The sequence below is a fragment of the Tamandua tetradactyla genome, chromosome 5, assembly GCF_023851605.1.
Source record: "Tamandua tetradactyla isolate mTamTet1 chromosome 5, mTamTet1.pri, whole genome shotgun sequence".
In the NCBI taxonomy this organism is placed as follows: Eukaryota; Metazoa; Chordata; class Mammalia; order Pilosa; family Myrmecophagidae; genus Tamandua; species Tamandua tetradactyla.
In genome coordinates this window covers 21,847,319-21,866,024 of record NC_135331.1, presented here as the reverse complement: position 1 = coordinate 21,866,024, position 18,706 = coordinate 21,847,319, and the positions used below count along the sequence as shown (strand labels likewise).

Here is an 18,706-nt window from a genome sequence, read left to right as displayed (position 1 = left end):
ACACGTTTCTTTTACAGAATTCGGATCTTCCTAGTCATACCATTTTGTAACTTTTTTTTCAATTAGTAGATGGCGTACACTCTTCTATGACAAATGTATAGAAGACACCATCGTTTTCAGTGGCTCCATGACATTTTTTTTTAATAGCCCCTTATGGTTAAACATTTTACTTATTATATAGCTTCCTATTGTCGAACATACATTTCAGTTTTTCATGGTAATGAGCAACACCGCGCTGAAAAAACTCTTATAGCTCCATGTATGTGCCTCTTACAAAACCCCGAGACTGGAATTGCGGGTGGTAAGGGACCTATTCCAGGACTTGAAGGCGCAGTGCGAATCGCCCTCCGGCAGGTGGCACCGATTTCCACAGCCCCCATCAGCGTGGGGTCAGTGTCTCCCCCGCACCGTGGTCTGCGGGTGGAGAGATGCCGGCTGCAGAACTCTCTCCAGCTGCTGGGCTGCCTGGAGATCAAGTTCCTTCTCTCCCACGCTCCAAATCAAAGTGCCTTCGCGCGTCCACTACCGGGAGGGCAGGGCGCCCGAGCCCATCATCCGCCTTCCCCGCGCACCGACCGGCCGCCTGGCTGGGTTTTCTCCCCCAGCGAGGCTGCCCCTCGCGGTTCGTGGCGGGCCGGCGCGCGCCTGAGTTACAGCAAGCTTTATTTCCTCTGCGGCCCCGCGGAGTTAACAGATGTATGCACGGCTGAGGCAGTCATGCGGCAAGAGACTTTGGGGCCAATCCTTCCCGTCCTGACAGTGCGTAATCGAGGCAAAGCCATAAATTTTATAAACAAGAATAAACGACCCTTGGCAACATATGCCTGCTCGACCCTTCCAAGGTGATTGTAAATAAAGGAAACTGCTTGCCGGGAGGGGTCCTGGGTGCTGCAGATGGTCAGTGATGAGGACTGGGCGTCACTGCTGGGGGAGCAGCTGCTGGGAAGCTGTTTCCATGGGGCTGGGTGTGGGGAGAAGTCATCCTGTGATCCTCGTTTATTCATTCGGTTCTTGGGGTATCTTTTGGTCCTGTGCCTGTCTATCACTCTTCCTAGGAGAGACTGCTTGTCGCCAAAGCAACCAGAATGCTGGCAGGAGAAGCCGGGCCTCACTTCATTGTCAGGTTACGTCATGGCCAACTGTCCCAAGAGGATCGCCCTTTGGGAGACCCGCCGCGGGGAGCAACATGCAGAGGTGAGAACGTGAAGGTGGACAGATGCCAGCTCAGTCCGAGTTCAGTCTCCTATTCACTGTGGGACAGCGGCCAAAGTGCCCTCCCCCTGTGCCTCAATTAACAATCAGTGATGCCAAGGTCTGTCTGATGGCCTGTTGTGACTATGGTGTGTAAGAAGAGCTCAACCGGAGCTCAGTAAATGGCAGCTTTTGGTCAGTGTTATAACCATCATCACCTCAATGGCCATCGTGTGACTCTGAGCAAGTGACTTCGCCCCTCTGAACTTGTTTCCTCACTTGTGAAATGGGGAGAGAAACCGTACGCGCCCCATCAGGTTCTGAGAAATAAAACCGAGCAGACCTGGCACTAACTAAGTGTTGAGTGCTAGTCATGGCGTTTGGAGACAAAGAGCCCCGAGTTAAAGCCCAACTCTACCTCTCGGAATCGTGTGACCTTGAGGAAGTTATTCCTCCTCTCGGGGTCTCAGCTGGGGATGACGATGATGATGGTGGTGGTAGTGATGAAGATGATGACGATGTACTACCTTCACTGGCTGTGGAGAGAAGTAAATTAAATGTTGCATGTAAGGTGTTCGGCAAGATGCCTGGACACAATCAATGCTCAATTAGGAGCCATTAATATTTACTTAATTTCTCTTCCCTGGACCTTAGTTTCCTCCTCAGTAAAATGGGATCCCTCTCGGCTCTCACTGTTCTGTGGCCATTCACTCCCACTTCCATTTTGGCAAGGTGTTCCTGGAGCCACGTGACCACCCCCATCCAGAGGCACCTGCGTCTCCCCACCTGGTAGGAAAGGGGAGCAGTACTTGCTCAGCAAATCTAAACCAACCAGGATTGCCAGGCAGTCAGCAGTAATACAACCAGGGCCTGAGCTATTTGAAAAGGAAATACTTGATTTAAATGCAACAGCAGCAGCTCACAGTTCAAGGGTGTGACTATAGGAACCCAACCCCTGCCCCAGAGAGACTGCTGGAAAAGAGCCTCATGAGTGCGGACATAGCTCCCGGAGAGGTAAGAACAGGGATCCTTACCTAGTTCTGCAGACTTCCTAAAACTATGTGCAAGCTTCTAAACATATTTTCATCTGTCTAGGGAGTGTGTGCACATAGCTTTCATCAGAGTTCCAGAGGTGATGAAGCACAGCTTTAGAAGCTTCTGATTCCACAGAGTGGGAGAATATGAGGGACATCCCAGTTCTTTGGGTCTTCCCAACCTGCCCACCCCATCTCTGCTTGGGCTCAAATACCATCTTCCACAAGGAACTTTCACAGAAGAAAAACCATCAGCCAAAGTACATTAAAATTGCTCCCCCAGCTGAGCTGCAAAGGTGAATTTATTCCTCTAGATGATCAGAAAGGACCAGCTTGGGTCCAGAATTGCCAGTGAGATGCCCAGGCCCCACACTGATGGGAAGGACAAGCAACAAATCCTTCCAAAGGTGCTGATTTATGTAGCATTCACATGGAATTTATTATACACAGAATCGTATTCAATTAAACTTGAAGTGTGTCTGGATTCTTAAAGGTTCAGTAGCGATAACTGAGACAAAGTGATCGTAAAACTGGATGGGCTGTTGGAAGAAGGTATCCAGGAGGAGGAAAGGGTGACATTGCAGTTGACAGGGGATTCGGAACCGAGGATGTTTGTCATTGGGATGCATCGCCAGTTCAGGATGCAAAAATTACTTGGTGAAAAATGCACATTAACAATAGCTATGAAGTATCATTTAAGGGAAACTAGGTTGAGAAATGAGACAGCGGGATCTATTAGTGCCTGGGGCTGTTCGCTGCAGCCCAGGTTGTGATGAAAGTCACTGTTAAAGAGCAACGGGGTGTAAGGCAAGGAACGATGGGCCAGGAGTCACGAGTCATGTCTGGAGCCCATGTCTTGCCACTGAATTGCTGGGACAAGGTGGATCTCGTCTCTGAGCCTCAGTTTACCCACCTACAAAGCTGGGAATTTCGAGGGTGCTTCCTTCCAGGGTTGCTGTGAAGTTGAACTGATAAAGGTATGTGGAGCAATTGCTTGGTGCCTAGCACACAGCAAGCACTTACCAAATGCTGGCTGGTGGTATTATTGTGGGATCATCTAAAATGGAGGGTGAGACATCAGCCTGGTTACCGGACCAAGTCTTGATCCAAAGAGTGGGACCCAAGCTAGGGAGAGACAAGCGAGGCACTCACCTTCAAGGGAACACCAAAAAACTCAGTAGGCAAGACAAGTTATATTTTAATACAATACTTTTAAAAGCTCAAAATAATGCAAAAAAAAAAAATACCTCATGATGAACAAGCTATCACAACTTACAGACGGGCTGTTGTTTTGCAACCCTGCATTACTGTACAATGGGGCCATTTGTGAGAACGGACCGAGCAACGCTGGCTTCACGCATTATCATGTTTCTTGACTGCAGAATTTTTACTAAGTTTTCCCACTTGGTTCAGAATATAGGAAGATATTTTGGAAAGTGATATTTGCTATTTTGCCTCGGGCTTCAATATGGCTTGGGGTGGTATTGCCACAGAGCAAATGTTTCAAACCAACTCATCCTCTGGGCCCCCCAAGTGAGGCTTTTTTGTTTTTTCCAAGGCTGGAGAAACACTTCCAGAGGTGCTGAGTCTGCCCTGCATCTGGGCGGCTTCTTAGGAAAATGTTTCCCAGTGAGAAAGAAGAGGGAGGACGTAGGGTCCGAGCGGTGGGAGCCAAGGGTTAATGTCCATCCTGTGACAGCCTGTTCCCAGACAGGGTGTTGTATTTACTTGAAGAGCTTCCCTCATATGCTTCCCTCATTCCCTTTACCATAACTAGGAGTGTGGGACTGTGGTTTCATTACACATATCTGCTCCTCCCAGGGAGATGTAAGGTAATGGCAGATCTGACTGACCCACTGTAAGCTCTTAGGACACACTCCTCCTTGGATGAGCCTTTGGGTGCTTGGATGGAAGAGTTCACAGGAATTAGCCTTTCTGGAATCTACTTGTGCTTTTACTTGCCATTCCCAGTTCTGTTTACAATGAACACCTACTGTGTGCCAGCCCTGGTGGGAGGGACAAATGGATAGGTGGGGAGGGGCAAGGTATCGGACAGGGCCACTTCCCGGGTATATTTCACTCACGGGTCATGGGCACCTCAGCTGCCCTCTCCCAGGTGTAATAGGGCCACAGCAGCCAGCCAGGAACCGAAGGATCCACAGGAGACGAAACCTGCCTATTCCTCACACAAAATCAGCAGGTGAGGTGGTAAGAATGGTGGCAAAAATAGACACATGACTGATATTTTAATGTCTGCTGATTTGCAGGCAAGAACAGTAGAGAGGCTGGCCTTCCTGGGCTTAGCATGGTGCCTTGTGGGAGTTAATAAGGGATCACTGGCCTGAATCCACCACACATTTTCAGCCCTGCAGTCTGCAAGAGCCTCCCCTTCTGAAAATTCACTTCCTGCAATTAGCAGGGTGGAATCTTTAAGTTCTCAGGTTGTGTCTTAGCCCTTCATAAATATCCCCCTTCCCAAGGACACAGCTGGTGCTGTCAGTCCGTTCCTTAGCAGGGGGGAGCAGTAGTGACAACTGAAATAAAATACAGCCGTGGCATGGATTCCAGAGGCAGGAAGCAGCCAAGGGCAACATCAGGAGGGCCTCATCCATATCAGCCTTGTCGGAAAGTGAAGACCTCATCTTCTCAAGGCGGCTGCAACTCCAGCTTGGAGCTCCACTCCCTCTTGCCTAGGCAGGAAAGGCATCTCTCAGGAGACAGAGGTGTCTCTCCCCAGGGTCTCCATCCCTCGAAGGAGGGAGCCCTTTTAGAGAGGATTCTCCAAGGTGAATCCACACCCCCCCGCCACCTTCAATCCAGGACGAGTGTTGCTGAGGCCTCGCCTGTAAATCTGCAGTCGTCCTTCTTCCCGCACTTGGAAGGTGATGGGTGACTCAGAGGTGACTAAACTTCCAAATCCTGTATGCCTTCCCCTTTATAAATGTGACATTTAAAGCCCCTTTGGCACAGGTAAATCACAATTACACTTCCAAAGGCCTCTGGTGTCATTCCAAATCCTGGCAGTGGGAGGGCTGTTCCTCTTTCTTTCTCTCTCTCTCACACACACACACCTTTTCAACTTTCATTCTTTTTGGCACAGCTCCTTCTCATTCCAGCAACCACCTTCCCTTTCTTTTCGGCAATACTGAATTCCCAGTTCCCTAACAAGACCAAGGAGCACCTGGGGCAGAGAGTGATTCTCTACCAGCCACAGATCCTTGAGGGAAGTGTCAGGGGGTCTGGGACAAAGCTGAGTCTGGACAAAAGACCAGCTTCTAGCTCCTTGTGAGAACTTCGGGAATCAGGACACTGGATGGGCAAACCCTTCTCTTCTCCTCTTCACCATCATGATGGAGGGGCTGAAAAAGCTTCCCCAGGCCGTTATTTCCCAGTACCTCAGCTCAGTCGAATCGGTCATTTTTTCTTGTATATCTTTTCTTGATTCCCCTCCGTCATGGCTGTATATCTGGCTAATGTGAAGAGATAGTCGCTGAGTCTGGAGGGGGACAGAGAACCAAATGAAACGATTCTAAACGAGAGATCAGTGCCCCCATGTTGGTCTTCAAGGAGGAAATCTGAGTTACACACCCCCGGAGCAGCAGGCAGTGCTCGGCGGGCCTGGGCTCTTACGGACAGCACCCGAGACGGACCTTCCGTGGGAGCCAAGGTTCGCTGCCCCCGCCCTAGCACACCACCCTGCTTCGCTGCCTCTCCACCTCAGTCCTGCCCCGAGGCCATGCCACGTCCTCCCAAAACCCTCCCAGACGCAGGTGGTGGTGAATTCCCAACCCCCGATTCCTGGCGGCCCCGCCGGCGCCTCTCGGTCACGGTGGCAGAGCTGCCACCCTGGGCACCGTTCCCCGCCGTGGGCTGCATGCACCTGGACGGCCACAACGCGCTGCTTTCCCATTGGCCCCGTGCGGCCTGCTGGGGCGGTGAGCAGCTGGGAAGACAAATGGAACCCCTTCTCACAGGGGGTGGACACCCCCAGCTCCACTCCCCTCGTGCCCGCTCCTCTCCAGGCGGAGGACAGCCACCCAGGGCCTACCAAAGCCCAGGCCAAACCCGATGGGAGGAGAGACGGGCCAGCACCACCATGAGGTCACTTTTTTTTTTAAACTTTTTATTGTAGTAACTGACATAAAGCAAAATTTTCCCTTTCTAACTATATTTAAGTGGCCAATTCAGTAGTATTAATTATAACCACAATATTGTGCTACTGCCGCTAACATTCAATCCTTCTCCTTCCTTATCATCTCAAACAGAAATTACTTTTCCATTAACCTACTGCTCTCTTCCCAATCCTGATAACCTGTAAACCACTGTGAGGTCACTTCCTCACCCCCAGGGCAGCCCCTCCCGCAGTTCACCCGCCTGCCTGCGGCTGGGCCTGGCCTCACCCACACGGGCAATGCATGAGCCAAGACGAGGAGCAGCCAGCAGAGCAGGCCCTGGGGTAGCCGAGGCTGAGGGCTGAGGCTGAGCCGCTGGGCTGGAGGAGCCCTCCCTGGGCCAGCCCAGTGTGCTGGTGGACCCCTCTGCCTGGCTGTCTTCTCTCCTTGGTGCCTTGTGGGGAGGGGAGACCACTGACACAGGGTCTGATTTCCTGGGCTCCCAGGTTAGTCACCATCAAAACACCTTGTGGGGACTTCCCTCATCGTCCCACTTCAAAGAGGTCCTTTCCCCTGCACGATCCCTTTGTATTTATTTGTATATTTTTTGCTGGTTTTCTTTAGAGCCGCCTCTCCCAACAACATCCTATCCTCCCTGGGGACAGGAACAGTGTCTACTTTGTTCACAGCTGCAGGCCCCACACCCAGCGTGCACCCAGCACCCAGCAGACACTGAATATTTAGTGAATGAAGGAACGAACACCACCCCAGCACTGCTCCTCAGGCCCATTCCACTGCTATTCCCACAAAAAGGGCTGTTTCTCCGACTCTCCACCTTCCATCTAAGTACCTGTTTAAGAACTTGGCCACGTTTGCATCCGTCTCTCCCCTCTGGACAAGAGGCACCACGCTGGATGGGGAAGAAGCACACCATCAGGCTGCATACCGGCATCTGACACACCTACTGCCCTGGGCCAGCAGCTTACAACCACGGCCGCGTGGGGGGAGCCTGTGCGAAGCCCACCCCACACTCCAGACGGAAAATCATTCACCCAGGGGCTAAACCTGAACATCCAACCCCCTTCCTGTGAGCCCGAGGAGGACAGAAGTGGTGGGGTGGCAGGTGGTACCACATCCAAGCCGCCTGCCTTTATCTTGCTGGGTGTGGGGGTCCTCTGTGGGGGGAGGGGCTGAGGAGGGTGGGCCCTGGTGCTTATTCTCCAGGAGTTACCACTCTAAGCCCCTTCTAGGTTATGTCTTAGGGTACTTCACAGGGGAGAAAACCACCCAAGCAAACCACAGTCCCAATGCCGTACATGGCCCTGGGTTGCCTGGAGTCCCTGCTAGCCTGCGTGTGCACGCTGCAGTTAGTGAGCTGCGTTCACTGACCCCTCACTATGTGGCAGGCCCGCACTAGGCTCCCCACACACAAGGAGGAATTCTTGCTGGCAGGTACCCCCCACCGTCTAGATGAAAACCGAGGCTTGGGTTTTCTGTCCTGTGCCCAAGGCCACACAGCTGGAAAGTGGCCCGGACAGAATGTGCCCCAGGCCTGCCCCTGAAAGCCCACACCCGCTCCATACCCTCACGCTGCCCTGGGCACACAATGCTCAGCACGGGGCTTTCTGCACACACAGGCACACACACATACACACTTCCATGGGCGATGTGCACACCAGTCACTGTGCTCACCATGTAACCGTCTGGTGCATCTGCTTGGCCAGGCTCTGCTGTTGGGCCTTTAGATCATTTCCATTTTGGCAAGTTAAAGCACTGGCATGACATAAACAGCCATTTTTTCCTTTTGAAGCCAAAGCTCTTTATGTTCACCAGGATCCCTTAAGAAACCACCTGGGACCAAGATCCTTTCGGTGAAGGGCTAACTCCTGGGGGTGTGGGGCCGTGCAAAGGGCTTGGGGTTTGCAGTCAGAGACCTGGGCTCAAATCCTAACTCCACCGTGGACAACCTGGAGAACCCTGACAGTCACCTCTCTGAGCCCTGGTTCCTCATTCCTGTAAAGCAGAGGTCACCCACCTCTCTCCAAGTACCGTGAGAATTCAACAAAATAATGAACCTAAAGTATGTGGTGTGACCCTGTCTCTTGTCCAAAGTAGGGTTTTATTTCCATTTCTCTGTAAAGTTGAAAAATGGTGTAAATGTAGATTTTGCAAGTTCTGTTTTAATATTTCTTTGAAGAGCTATCAATAGCTTTGGGGGTCCCTCCTCTCCCCAACTCTCAGTTGGTGGTTTGTTGATAGCTTCTATCCGGGCCTCCATAGCCATGTTTCCCTCTGGGCCCTTCTCCACCCAGCAACCGATAGGGTCCTTTCAAAACAGAGACTTGCATATGGCCTAGAAGCTGTCAATGGCCTATGAAGCCAGGTCAGGCCTGCCTCTGCTCAGCCCTCAGCCTCACGGTGCCCTAGCTCCCACAATGCGTCCCGACACCCCAGCTCCTTTTTGTTCTTCCAGTGCAGACAGGTACCTTCACCTTTGCTGTTCTCCCCGCCTGGCACTAAACCTGACCCCTATCCTTCAATTCACCCCAGACCCAGACAGCCAGCACCGAGACCTTCCTTGCCCTCCCAGGCCAGGCCACCGCGGCACCTTCCCTCAGGGCCCCCATCCTAGTGTATGGTTCTAGTTGCTCACTTCTGCTCAGCTAGAAGAGCACGTCCTCTGCCAATGGCCTTCCCTGACCACCCATCTAAACTACCCCCACATTCACACCTCAGAACAGGGGACTGGGCACACGGTAGGGGCAACTCTCACCGAATACCCTTTTGAATTTCATACCAAGTGTTATTACAAAGTTCCAATATGTGCATGTTTGGGTATAAACAAACTAGGACCCAGCCCTGTCCTGTTCACCCCAGTTGCCTGGTTCCCCTGTGAAATTACATGGGGAGAGACTGGGTCAGTCCTGGTCCTGCCTGCACAGTGAAGCAGCGCCTGCCTCCCACTCGCAGGAGACTCCCGCTCCCGAGGGCCCCTTACCGTCTCTCAGCTCGGCGGCACACAGCGCGACAGAAATGCAGCGCAGAGCTGCTCTTGCCTCCCGACTGAAACGAGAAAGCGGCCTGGCTGTGAGATGTGGGTGGGGTGCCTCCTGCAGACAGGTAGGCCCTGCCCTGCCACCAGCAGCGCCTGCCTGCAGCAGTGCCTGCAGGTGAACACCTGCCAAGCAGCCTCTTCCAGAGCAGCAGGGCTGGGGAGGGGCCAGCAGGAATCCAGAGGGGACTAAGGAGGTAACTTCCGTCACTCTTGAGAGCTAAAGAGGGGGTCTTAAAGTCCATGGGTTTTTGTCAATTCCCTTGGCCTGCAGCCACTCCTCCAGCCCCCAACCCCCAGCCCCAGGTTCAGGCCACCCAATACCTACTGGCAGGATAAAAGCCGTGAGAGGAGGGAGCTGGCTGGAGTATTTGTCAATCCACTGCTCCAGCTCCAGGATGGAATTCTCCTCGAAGGCAGTGTGCTCTGCGGAGTCAGGGAGCAGAAGGAAACCGCTGTGAGGCCTGTGGCCAAATCAGCAAAGAAAGTGCCCCAGGCCCTTCTGCGCGGTGCTGCACAAACTGCTTCCACCGATGCAGAGGTGCCTCCCCACCGTGCCCGCCTGCGGGTCTATGGGGGACTAGGCTTCCAGGTGGTGCCATCCAGGGGAGAGCCCCACCCCCAGGACCCCGCAGGGTCTCTGAACACACACAGCAGCTTCAAAGAATTACTTAAGTGGGCCTCCCTGGCCGAGGACCTTGGCGTGGCAAGGGCGGCGCCCACATCCTGCAGCAGGCACTGGACCTGGAGGAGACAGGGGGTGCGAGTGAGATCTCTTCCTGGTGGGCGGCAGAGAGACCGTAATTACACACGCAGAGAAGTGTCAGGGGCACAAGCGCTGGTTTTCTGGAGGCTGTCAGAACCTTTAATTAGCTGCCCTTGAAAGACTAATTAGCAAATTCTGCCTGAACCTTCAGCACAATGTGTCTTCCTCTTCCTGGGACCCCAGCCTGCGGGGAGGGGCCTGGCACCGCAGCTCCTTCTGAGGCGGGGGGAGGAAAAGGCTCTCTGCACACAGCCGCGTCAGACACACGGGTGAGAAGTAAGTGTCTTCCACGTGCCTGAGCCCTGTCAGGCATTTTCTTCTCCCGAAACTGATGGCTTGGATTTTTTTTTTTTTTTTTTAACATGGGCAGGCACCGGGAATCGAACCCAGGTCCTCTGGCATGGCAGGCAAGCATTCTTGCCTGCTGAGCCACGGTGGCCCGCCCTGATGACTTGGATTTTCTAGCTCTGTAAAGTTGGACCAAGAGACCAAACACAAGTGTTTTCTACACTGTAGAGGATGAGGAATTGTGAGGACATGCTCTGGGAGAACCTGGCCAGCTGAGGTTTGTGGGGCTAAGGGTGAGGACTGTTCCTGAAACAGGAAGCATACTGGGGCAATGTCTGTGCCCCAAGAAGGGCAGCAGGTTTGCTTGGAACAGAAGTGGCCTGTGTGCTGAAAGGACACGGGGTCCCCACGTGACCAGTGAGCAACGAGCTCCCATAAACGCCTGCCTCTGGCTCTGTGCCCAGCTGAGGCCCATGCAGGCTGGACAGTTACCTGCAGGGAGCAGGAAGGTCTGTGAGCACCGAGAGAACGCCACTGTGAGGGGCGGGCATGGGGGGCAGGTGTAGGCTGCCAACCCAACTGCACTGCAAGAGACCGTGGGCCGTTACTTGAGCTCTTGGTGTCCATGTCTTCGGTGGAAGCGGGAGTAGTACTAATACCCACTTGGTGGCTACCACAACACTGACCTCCAGGGGCTGGAGAGTTGCACCCGTTGGGGAGTCAGGTGGATTCCCAGCTGTGGGGCCCTGGGCACATCCTGCTTTCTAAGCCTCGGTTTTGCACGCTGTAAAATGTGCACACTGCCCTCCCCACATGGGCCTCTGTGAGGATCAAATGAGGTGAGGCAAGGAGAGCACGGGTACGCTGCCTGGTACTTGCTCACTGGCACCACCTGTGGACCAGGTAGGGCACCCAGCTGAGCCACTCACAGGGAGACAGACAAGTGAGGAAACAGTTTAGCACTTTCTTTGACAACTTTCGTTAGAGAGGGACACACAGGAACTGTGGAAACCCAGGAGAGGTGTCTGACACGGGTGGAGAGGCGGGATGGCCAGAGAAGGCCCTGGAGGTGATAGGAAGCTATGACCCAAAGCACAGGGGCCCTGAAGCAGAGGGGCTTTCACCACGTCATCACGTCACCGCCCTTCCCTACTCCCCTGCAAACCCCGACTCAGGTGACCACAGCACATAGCAACAACCGCCATGGATATGGATGCTTCCTTGTTACAAGGAGGAAAACTGTTCTCTATGATACAGGTTTCCACGCATTCATGAGGGGTTCTGGTAGCTGCGGCCTCCCAACCTTCTGCAGCCACAGCTATAGCAGCTCACTCCCCACCATCTGCTCCCGGGAAGCCAGAAGCACCAACAGGGCAAAAAGGCTGGGCCAAAAGCAATAAGCTTCTAAAATTCAGGGTGACCTGTAAACCACCCTGGACCAAGATCTTAGCCATGTGCCCTGGTGTCCTGGGGATGGTGTCCCTGTTTTGGAAGTTCTCTCACGGGTCAGAACTTCCACAGCCTCTTCAGAACAGGACACTAGTACTGGCAACCCTGGTCCCACTGGCTGAGGTGCCGTGCCCGAGCTTTCTCGGCCTCAGTGCCACTGACCAGGCCATTCTTTCTGACGGGGGACTGTGCACCGTCGGACGCTGAGGAACATCACTGGCCTACACCCACGAGGTGTCAGCAGCTCACGGTGATGACCAGAAATGTGATAATGCCCAGTGCTCCCTGGGGGAAGAATCACCCCCAGTTGAAAACAACTGTTCTTTGCATTCCCCTCATTTAATAATGTAGTCCTCGCCACCCACCTGTGAGGAAGGATTGGCCCACTTTACAGAGGAAGGAACCAAGGCTCACAGGGGGAGAAGAACTGGCCCTTGATCACACACAGAGAAAGTAACAGTCAGATGGAGACTCCAGTTATGGCCACCAGGCCTCGGGGTGAAAGACCCCAGCTCGGGCCCAGATGACATTACTCACTTTCTGAAGCTCTTCAACAAATGTGTGGCCTTTCTCGGTGATTAATTCCATAGCAAACCTGTGAGGAAAAGGGGAAAGAATATGCCTCTCATATAGCATCCCCAGGGCTTGTTTTCCTGTAAGACAATAGAATCTCGGCCATAACTTAGCTGTAACAGCCATGGCATTATTCTTCTTGTGACAATAAGAACATCACCATCTTTCATTTGGATAGGGAAATTTTCTTCTCAAAATGCTTTTTTTTATACCCTTCCACCCACTCCACAATTCCTCTGGCCAGGCCCTGGCAATCCAGCGGTAAGCAGAAGCTGATGCAGACTCTGTCCAGGAGAGGGAGAGATACTAGTCAGATATCATAGTGTGGATTGTGAAGTTGCAAACTGAAAGACAGGGAGAGTCCTGTGAAAACTGCCTCGGTGAAGAGTTCAGGGAGGGCTGCCTGGAGGAGGCAATGCTGGCAGGCACTAGGTGCCTGGCACATGAAGATGCTGAATTGCTATTTTTCAAAGAAAGGATGCACAACTGAGGTTCCCCGAACCCCTGCCCCATATTAACTAAGAAAACATGGCTCACTAACTTGCTAATTCTGAATCACTGATGCTGGAACCTGCCTTCTCCCACCTCTTCCCAATTCATCTTATGTGTCTGCCTTCTTCCTTCCCCACCACACCACAGGATTTTGTTTTCTCTACCCTGCCAGTAGACTGTTTTTACCACTGTCCTGAAAATCTTACCCAGTCAGGCCCATCACCAAGAACAATAATAGCTAATGTTATTATTACTTGTGATAGACACTGCCCTGAAGGAATGTGGATTTCTCATTTAATTCGCACAGCAATGCAATGAAGTGGATACTGTTACCACGATCATCTGAAAGAACAGTACACTGAGGCTTGGAGGGGCCAGACAATTTGCCCCTAATTGCAAACCAGTCAGCAGTGGTACAGTATATGAACCCAGGTCTGTCTAATTCCCACATATCTTTAACCACTGGGTCATGTCAGAGCTTGTGAGCCAGACAATGCTTGAGAATATCAAAGCTTACACTGATAACAACTTGCTGAGTGAGGGCATGGACTACTGTTCCCAAATATTTGCTGCCACTCCCACCCCACTGGTATTGTCCCAGACAGAGGCTGCCTTGCCAGAGTCAAGGCCATATTGAACAGAGACAAAGCAAACTGCAATGAGCTCGAAGTAAGAGCATGAAAAACACCTTTGGTGTTGTAAGCCATGAGACTTGGGAGGTTGTTTGTTACACGGCATGATCCAGCCAATCCTGGCTAATTAATTCCCTGAGTTAACCTTCTAAACTTTGGCTGTGTATATGTTTATTTAAAAACACCACTCATATTTTGTTGGTTTGTCCAGAGTGATGCCCGATGAATCCCAGAGTGATTTGATTAGTGACTGGAAAAGTATTTGCAAGCCCCCTTCGGGGAATGGTGAGATCAGGGAGAAATTCAACCTCCCCAAGTCGAATTCTTGATATTCTCACAAGCAGTGTGGACAACCAAAGCTACAGGCTGAGCCCCCAGTCTTGGGGTTTGTTCATATGAAATTTAACCCCACAAAAGATAGGTCAAGTCTACTTAAAATTTAGGCCTAAGAGTCACCCCTAAGAGAGCCTCTTTTGTTGCTCAGATGTGGCCTCTCCCTCCAGCCAACATGACGAGCAGTCTCACCACCCTCCCCATCTACGTGGGACATGACTCCCAGGGGTGTGGACCTTCCTGGCAACGTGGGACAGAGATCCTGGAATAAACTGAGACTCAGCATCAAGGGACTGAGAAAAACCCTAGAATGAGCTGAGAATTAACATCAAGGGATTGAGAGAACCTTCTCGACCAAAAGGGGGAAGAGTGAAATGAGACTGTCAATGGCTGAGAGATTCCAAACAGAGTCAAGAGGTTATCCTGGAGGTTATTCTTACGCATTAAGTAGATATCACCTTGTTGTTCAAGATGTAGTGGAGAGGCTGGAGGGAACTGCCTGAAAATGTAGAGCTGTGTTCCAGTAACCATGTTTCTTGATGATGATTGAACAATGATATAGCTTTCACAATGAGACTCTGTGAATGTGAAAACCTTGTGTCTGATGCTCCTTTTATCTACCATATCAACAAAAGAGTAGAACATATGGAATAAAAATAAATAATACAGGGAACAAATGTTAAAATAAATTTAGTTTGAAATGCTAGTGGTAAATAAAAGTGAGGAGTAAGGGGCATGGTATGTATAACTTTTTTTTCTCTATTATTGTTTTATTTCTTCTCTATTATTGTTTTATTTCTTTTTCTGTTGCCTTTTTATTTCTTTTTCTAAATCGATGCAAATGTTCTAAGAAATGATGAATATGCAACTATGTGATGATATTAAGAATTACTGATTATATATGTAGAATGGAATGATATCTTGTTTTGTTTGTTTGTTGTTAATTTTTTCTTAATAAAAAAATCAATTGGCCATAGATTTGGCGATCTATTTCTGCAAAAAAAAAAAAAAAAAAAACACCACTCATAAAAGTGCTCACATCCGGTGCACCACACACTGTGCTTGACTCACCTCTTTCATTTAATATATGTATCTCAACAGCACAGACATGGAGGGGGAAGGCATATTCACATGGTGTGGGACAGATACCAGCACAGAGATACCAGAAGGAAAAAGCACCTATACCAGGCAGCTTTGTGGTGCAGACCTGTGCTTCCAGGATGAGGCATGTTTATTGAGGGTTGCAACCTCACAGGTGTTTGACATTAATTACATCTACTAATGCCCAAGCCAAAGTTAACCTAAAGGCCAAGCCTGTTTCCCTTACCCAATAGCTGAGCTTAATTCATCTGTAGTTCCCACAGCTTCAAACACCTGGTCATCTTTGGGTCTCCTTTCTCCAGTAAAGGTACTAGAAAATCCTGCGAAAAAATGTATAACCCCTAAAATTAAGATTTATTTTTCCTTTTATGTTCCTTATTAAAAAAAAACATTTAATTTGCAATGTACACACAGAAGAGTTGACAAATTGATGAACTGATACCACTGAACACACCTATGTGATTAGCACTCAGATCGAGAAGGAGCACCTGATCAGCACCCTAGAAGCTCATGCACAGTCTTCCAGTTGCTACACAACCTTCCCCACCGCAAGGGTAACTACTATTCTGACTTCATTCTGGGTATGCTCTCACTTTGAACTTAAAAATTGTATCCCAACCATCCTGTTGAAATAAAACAGGTAACATGTTTATAGTAAGTGTATGTTATAACTATATTTCATATATAATCAAAGCCCTCTGTTCCTGCACATGGGTTGCATTCCCTGCCTTTCTCACTCTGACCACTAAGAAGAAAAAAAGCCACCCCCGACAGGGAGGCCTGGCCAGGCACCAGCAGCCAGGCTTTGGTGTTGCTAGGCACTGGCTGGCTCTCACAGGTAGGCTGGGGCATCCTGTTCAACGTTAATGATTCTGCAGAACACCAACATTGGATAAGGCCACCCTATGACAGCAACGGCTTGAGACTGGAACAAGACCTTTCCATAATCACATCTAAACACAGAACAATGTCCAGAATACAAGGGTGGCCAAACATCTCCCTTTCCTGGCTTATGTGAGTGACTGCTGCTTCCTTGTCAATTACAGCTTTAGCCTCTCTTGGTTCCTCCCACCTTCTGAATAAAAATTATCAAGCTCCCTAATTACAGAATAACCTCTGCTTCCTATCAGCATTCAAACCAGAGCAAAGCCTTGTTTCCTTGAAAATTCCCCCCAAATCTCCTAACATAAGCCCAATTCTCTAATAAGTCCTTTCCAATATCCTCATATTGAGATGCCCCAGGATTTCCCATGGTATGTCATCTCCCTCGTTGCAACAGGCCAATAAACTCAACTTTGACTGAAGATATGTCCCTGGGGGTCTTTGGTTAGAGGTATTGACACCATCATCCTGATATTTACTATTCCTAGGCATGTTTTTAACTTCACTACACACATTTACATCCAAAAACAACACTACTGATCCTCATGGTTTTAAACTTCAGGAATTGGTGTCATGCTGATATATTCTTCCTCATCTTACCTTTTTTTGTACATTGAGTCCTAGTATGCTTTTTTAATTATCAAAGTAATACATACTCACTATAAAAAGGTATCATAATAGAATAAAAGCATGTACAATAAACAAAACCCTTCTGATCATTCCCTCCTCCCACAACCCAATCTGTCTCCTCAGGTAACAGTCTGAGTTTAATTCAAATTGATTTGATTGTATTACTACGCAATTTACTTTTAACACAATATATTTGTGCATTTTCCATTTCAGTATAATGAGCTTTGTCACATAGTTTTGAATAGTTGCAACGAATTCGGAAGAATGTAAAATGGTGTGTCTGATATATATCTTTCTTTGTATTTTTCACCTGACCCAGCCTACCTTTGTCTCCTGTTTTGGTGTAAATCTTGGGGATCTTGGTTGTCTTTGAGGAAGGCTGTGGCCTAATGAGAAAGAAACATCAAGAGGTGTTAAGTGGGCACAACTTACACAGTAGGGTAGCTCCCTGAGTGGGTGTTATGGATTGAATTATGCCCCCCAAAAAAATATGTCCCCCCCAAAATGATAACCCCAGTCATGAATATGACCCTATCTGGAAATAGGATCTTTGCAGACATTATTATTTAAGATGAGGCCAAACTAAATTATAGTGGACCCTAATCCAACATGACTAGTGTTTTTATAAGAAGAAATCTTTCAGACCAAGAGAAAGGAGACAGCCAAGGATGGAGACAGGTGGAGTTATGTTGCCACAAGCCATGGAATGCCAAGGATTGTCAGTAACCACCAAAAGCTAAATGAGGTATGGAACAGTTTCTTCCCTACAGACTTCAAAGGAAACATGGCCCTGTCCACACCTTGATTTCAGACTTTCAACCTCCAGAACTGTGGTAAAAAATTTCTGTTTTAAGCCGCTGCGTCTGTGTCCATGGTCCTTTGTTACAACAAAGGTGTGGAAACTAAACTACAGCTTGCTGCTCATAACCTTGGAGGCAGCACTTACTTCACTCTGCCTTGATGGTAATTTACAGTTAACATTATTTCCCTCCATCCCTCCTAGACTGTAAGCCCTTTGTGGGGAAACTGTGTCTTGCCCATGTCTAGAGCTGCATAGTAGCTGATGTAGTACACTACTCAAAGGAGATGCTCAATAAAGATTAGCTGAATTTATTGCTCACTTCCTATCATCTGTATACTGTCCTAAATGGATTACAAACTCTACCTTCTTGAGTCTTCCCAACAGCCCCAGAGGTAGGCACCTTCCTTTTACCACTGAGGAGACAATAGCTCATGGGGTTAGAGACTCACCTTCCCAGGTCAGGAAGGCTGGAAGAGGTGGGGCTTAGAATCATGCCTAGACCGTCTTATTCCATGGCCCAAATTCTTACCTCTATCCCACCCAGAGGCAGGGCACTCTGGAAGGGAAGAAACCGGGCCTCTTCCATTTGTTGAGGCTTTAAGTAATTCAGAAATGAAGACCTGCAGTCAAAGAGTTCTAAAAACTGGTATTTTCACGTAGCAACAGAACATAACTTTAATACACACCTCAAAATTAAAATGTGACATCATAACGCTATTCAAAGGTGGCATTATAGATCTATGGAATACATTCATTTATGGTGCTTTACAGTTTCTGAGGTCAGGGAATGGGGTGCAAGTTTCAAGCTGCTTGACAACAGACGTCTGTAGATCACGGTAGTGTATCTGTGTTGTAAAACAGAAACTCTTTCGGGGATGAGTCCAAATCTGAATTGCTGCCTCCCCTGACTTTGAGTCCAGGCAAGACGGCCCTCCTGGTCCACGTGGAGTATGCCCTGCCCTGACTGATGACAGCCGGACTTGTGCAATGAAATCCTGCTGTCAGGCTTCCATGTTGTCATGATGACGTCAGGATTAAGACTGGACATCACCTGGCGGTGCTGCGGTGACCTCACTGCGGTGTGACGAACTCATGGCGACGCGCCACGATTCGGGGCAGGTATCCGAGTTACCCTCCCATCCAGGCACTCACCTGTCCCCGTCTTCCACGCCCTGGGGACCGCGGCTCTGGAAACGGGGATACAGCAGCCTGCCTGGACAGAGACACACGCGCAGGCCAAGGCGGCCTCCCAGAACCCACGCAGCCATGCGTCGGGCCGTTGGTCGAGGACTGACCCTGCCAGGCTCCCGTCCGGGTCCCAGGGTCACACCACCTACAATCAGACACGTCACCGCTCAGCCGCCATTTT

At 49.9% G+C, this 18,706-nt stretch overlaps 1 protein-coding gene across 8 annotated transcripts; it reads right to left on the bottom strand.

The window, feature by feature from the left end:
- MMAB (metabolism of cobalamin associated B) lies at window positions 1-18,691 on the bottom strand. 8 transcript variants are annotated; one of them, XR_013175637.1, is made up of 13 exons: window positions 18,490-18,691; window positions 16,860-16,921; window positions 15,250-15,343; window positions 12,430-12,487; window positions 10,061-10,133; window positions 9,718-9,815; window positions 9,336-9,400; window positions 7,188-7,247; window positions 5,035-5,721; window positions 4,310-4,915; window positions 3,249-3,350; window positions 1,610-1,727; window positions 1-1,158 (listed from the first exon to the last, which is right to left on the bottom strand). XR_013175637.1 is itself a non-coding variant. In XM_077160078.1 (10 exons), exons 1-9 carry the CDS (start codon window positions 18,603-18,605, stop codon window positions 5,640-5,642), a joined length of 708 nt encoding a protein of 235 aa, XP_077016193.1. In that variant the 5' UTR covers window positions 18,606-18,691; the 3' UTR covers window positions 1-1,727; window positions 5,621-5,639. The 8 variants fall into 8 exon arrangements, 1 of the variants encoding a protein (XP_077016193.1); XR_013175639.1 differs by having other exon boundaries at window positions 1-1,727; window positions 5,035-5,158; window positions 5,621-5,721; XR_013175636.1 differs by having other exon boundaries at window positions 1-1,727.
- Window positions 18,692-18,706: the final 15 nt, after the last annotated feature.

What these genes read in the sequence shown, in the direction of transcription:
- MMAB (XM_077160078.1), bottom strand. Translation starts at nt 18,605, where the DNA reads ATGGCTGCGTGGGTTCTGGGAGGCCGCCTTGGCCTGCGCGTGTGTCTC. An exon ending in TGCCGCCGAGCTGAGAGACG is followed by an intron (nt 7,248 to 9,335) that starts GTAAGGGGCCCT and finishes TTCCCCATCCAG; the next exon opens with CGTGGTGCCTCTTGTCCAGA. An exon ending in GTGGCCAAGTTCTTAAACAG is followed by an intron (nt 5,722 to 7,187) that starts GTACTTAGATGG and finishes GTCCCCCTCCAG; the next exon opens with ACTCAGCGACTATCTCTTCA.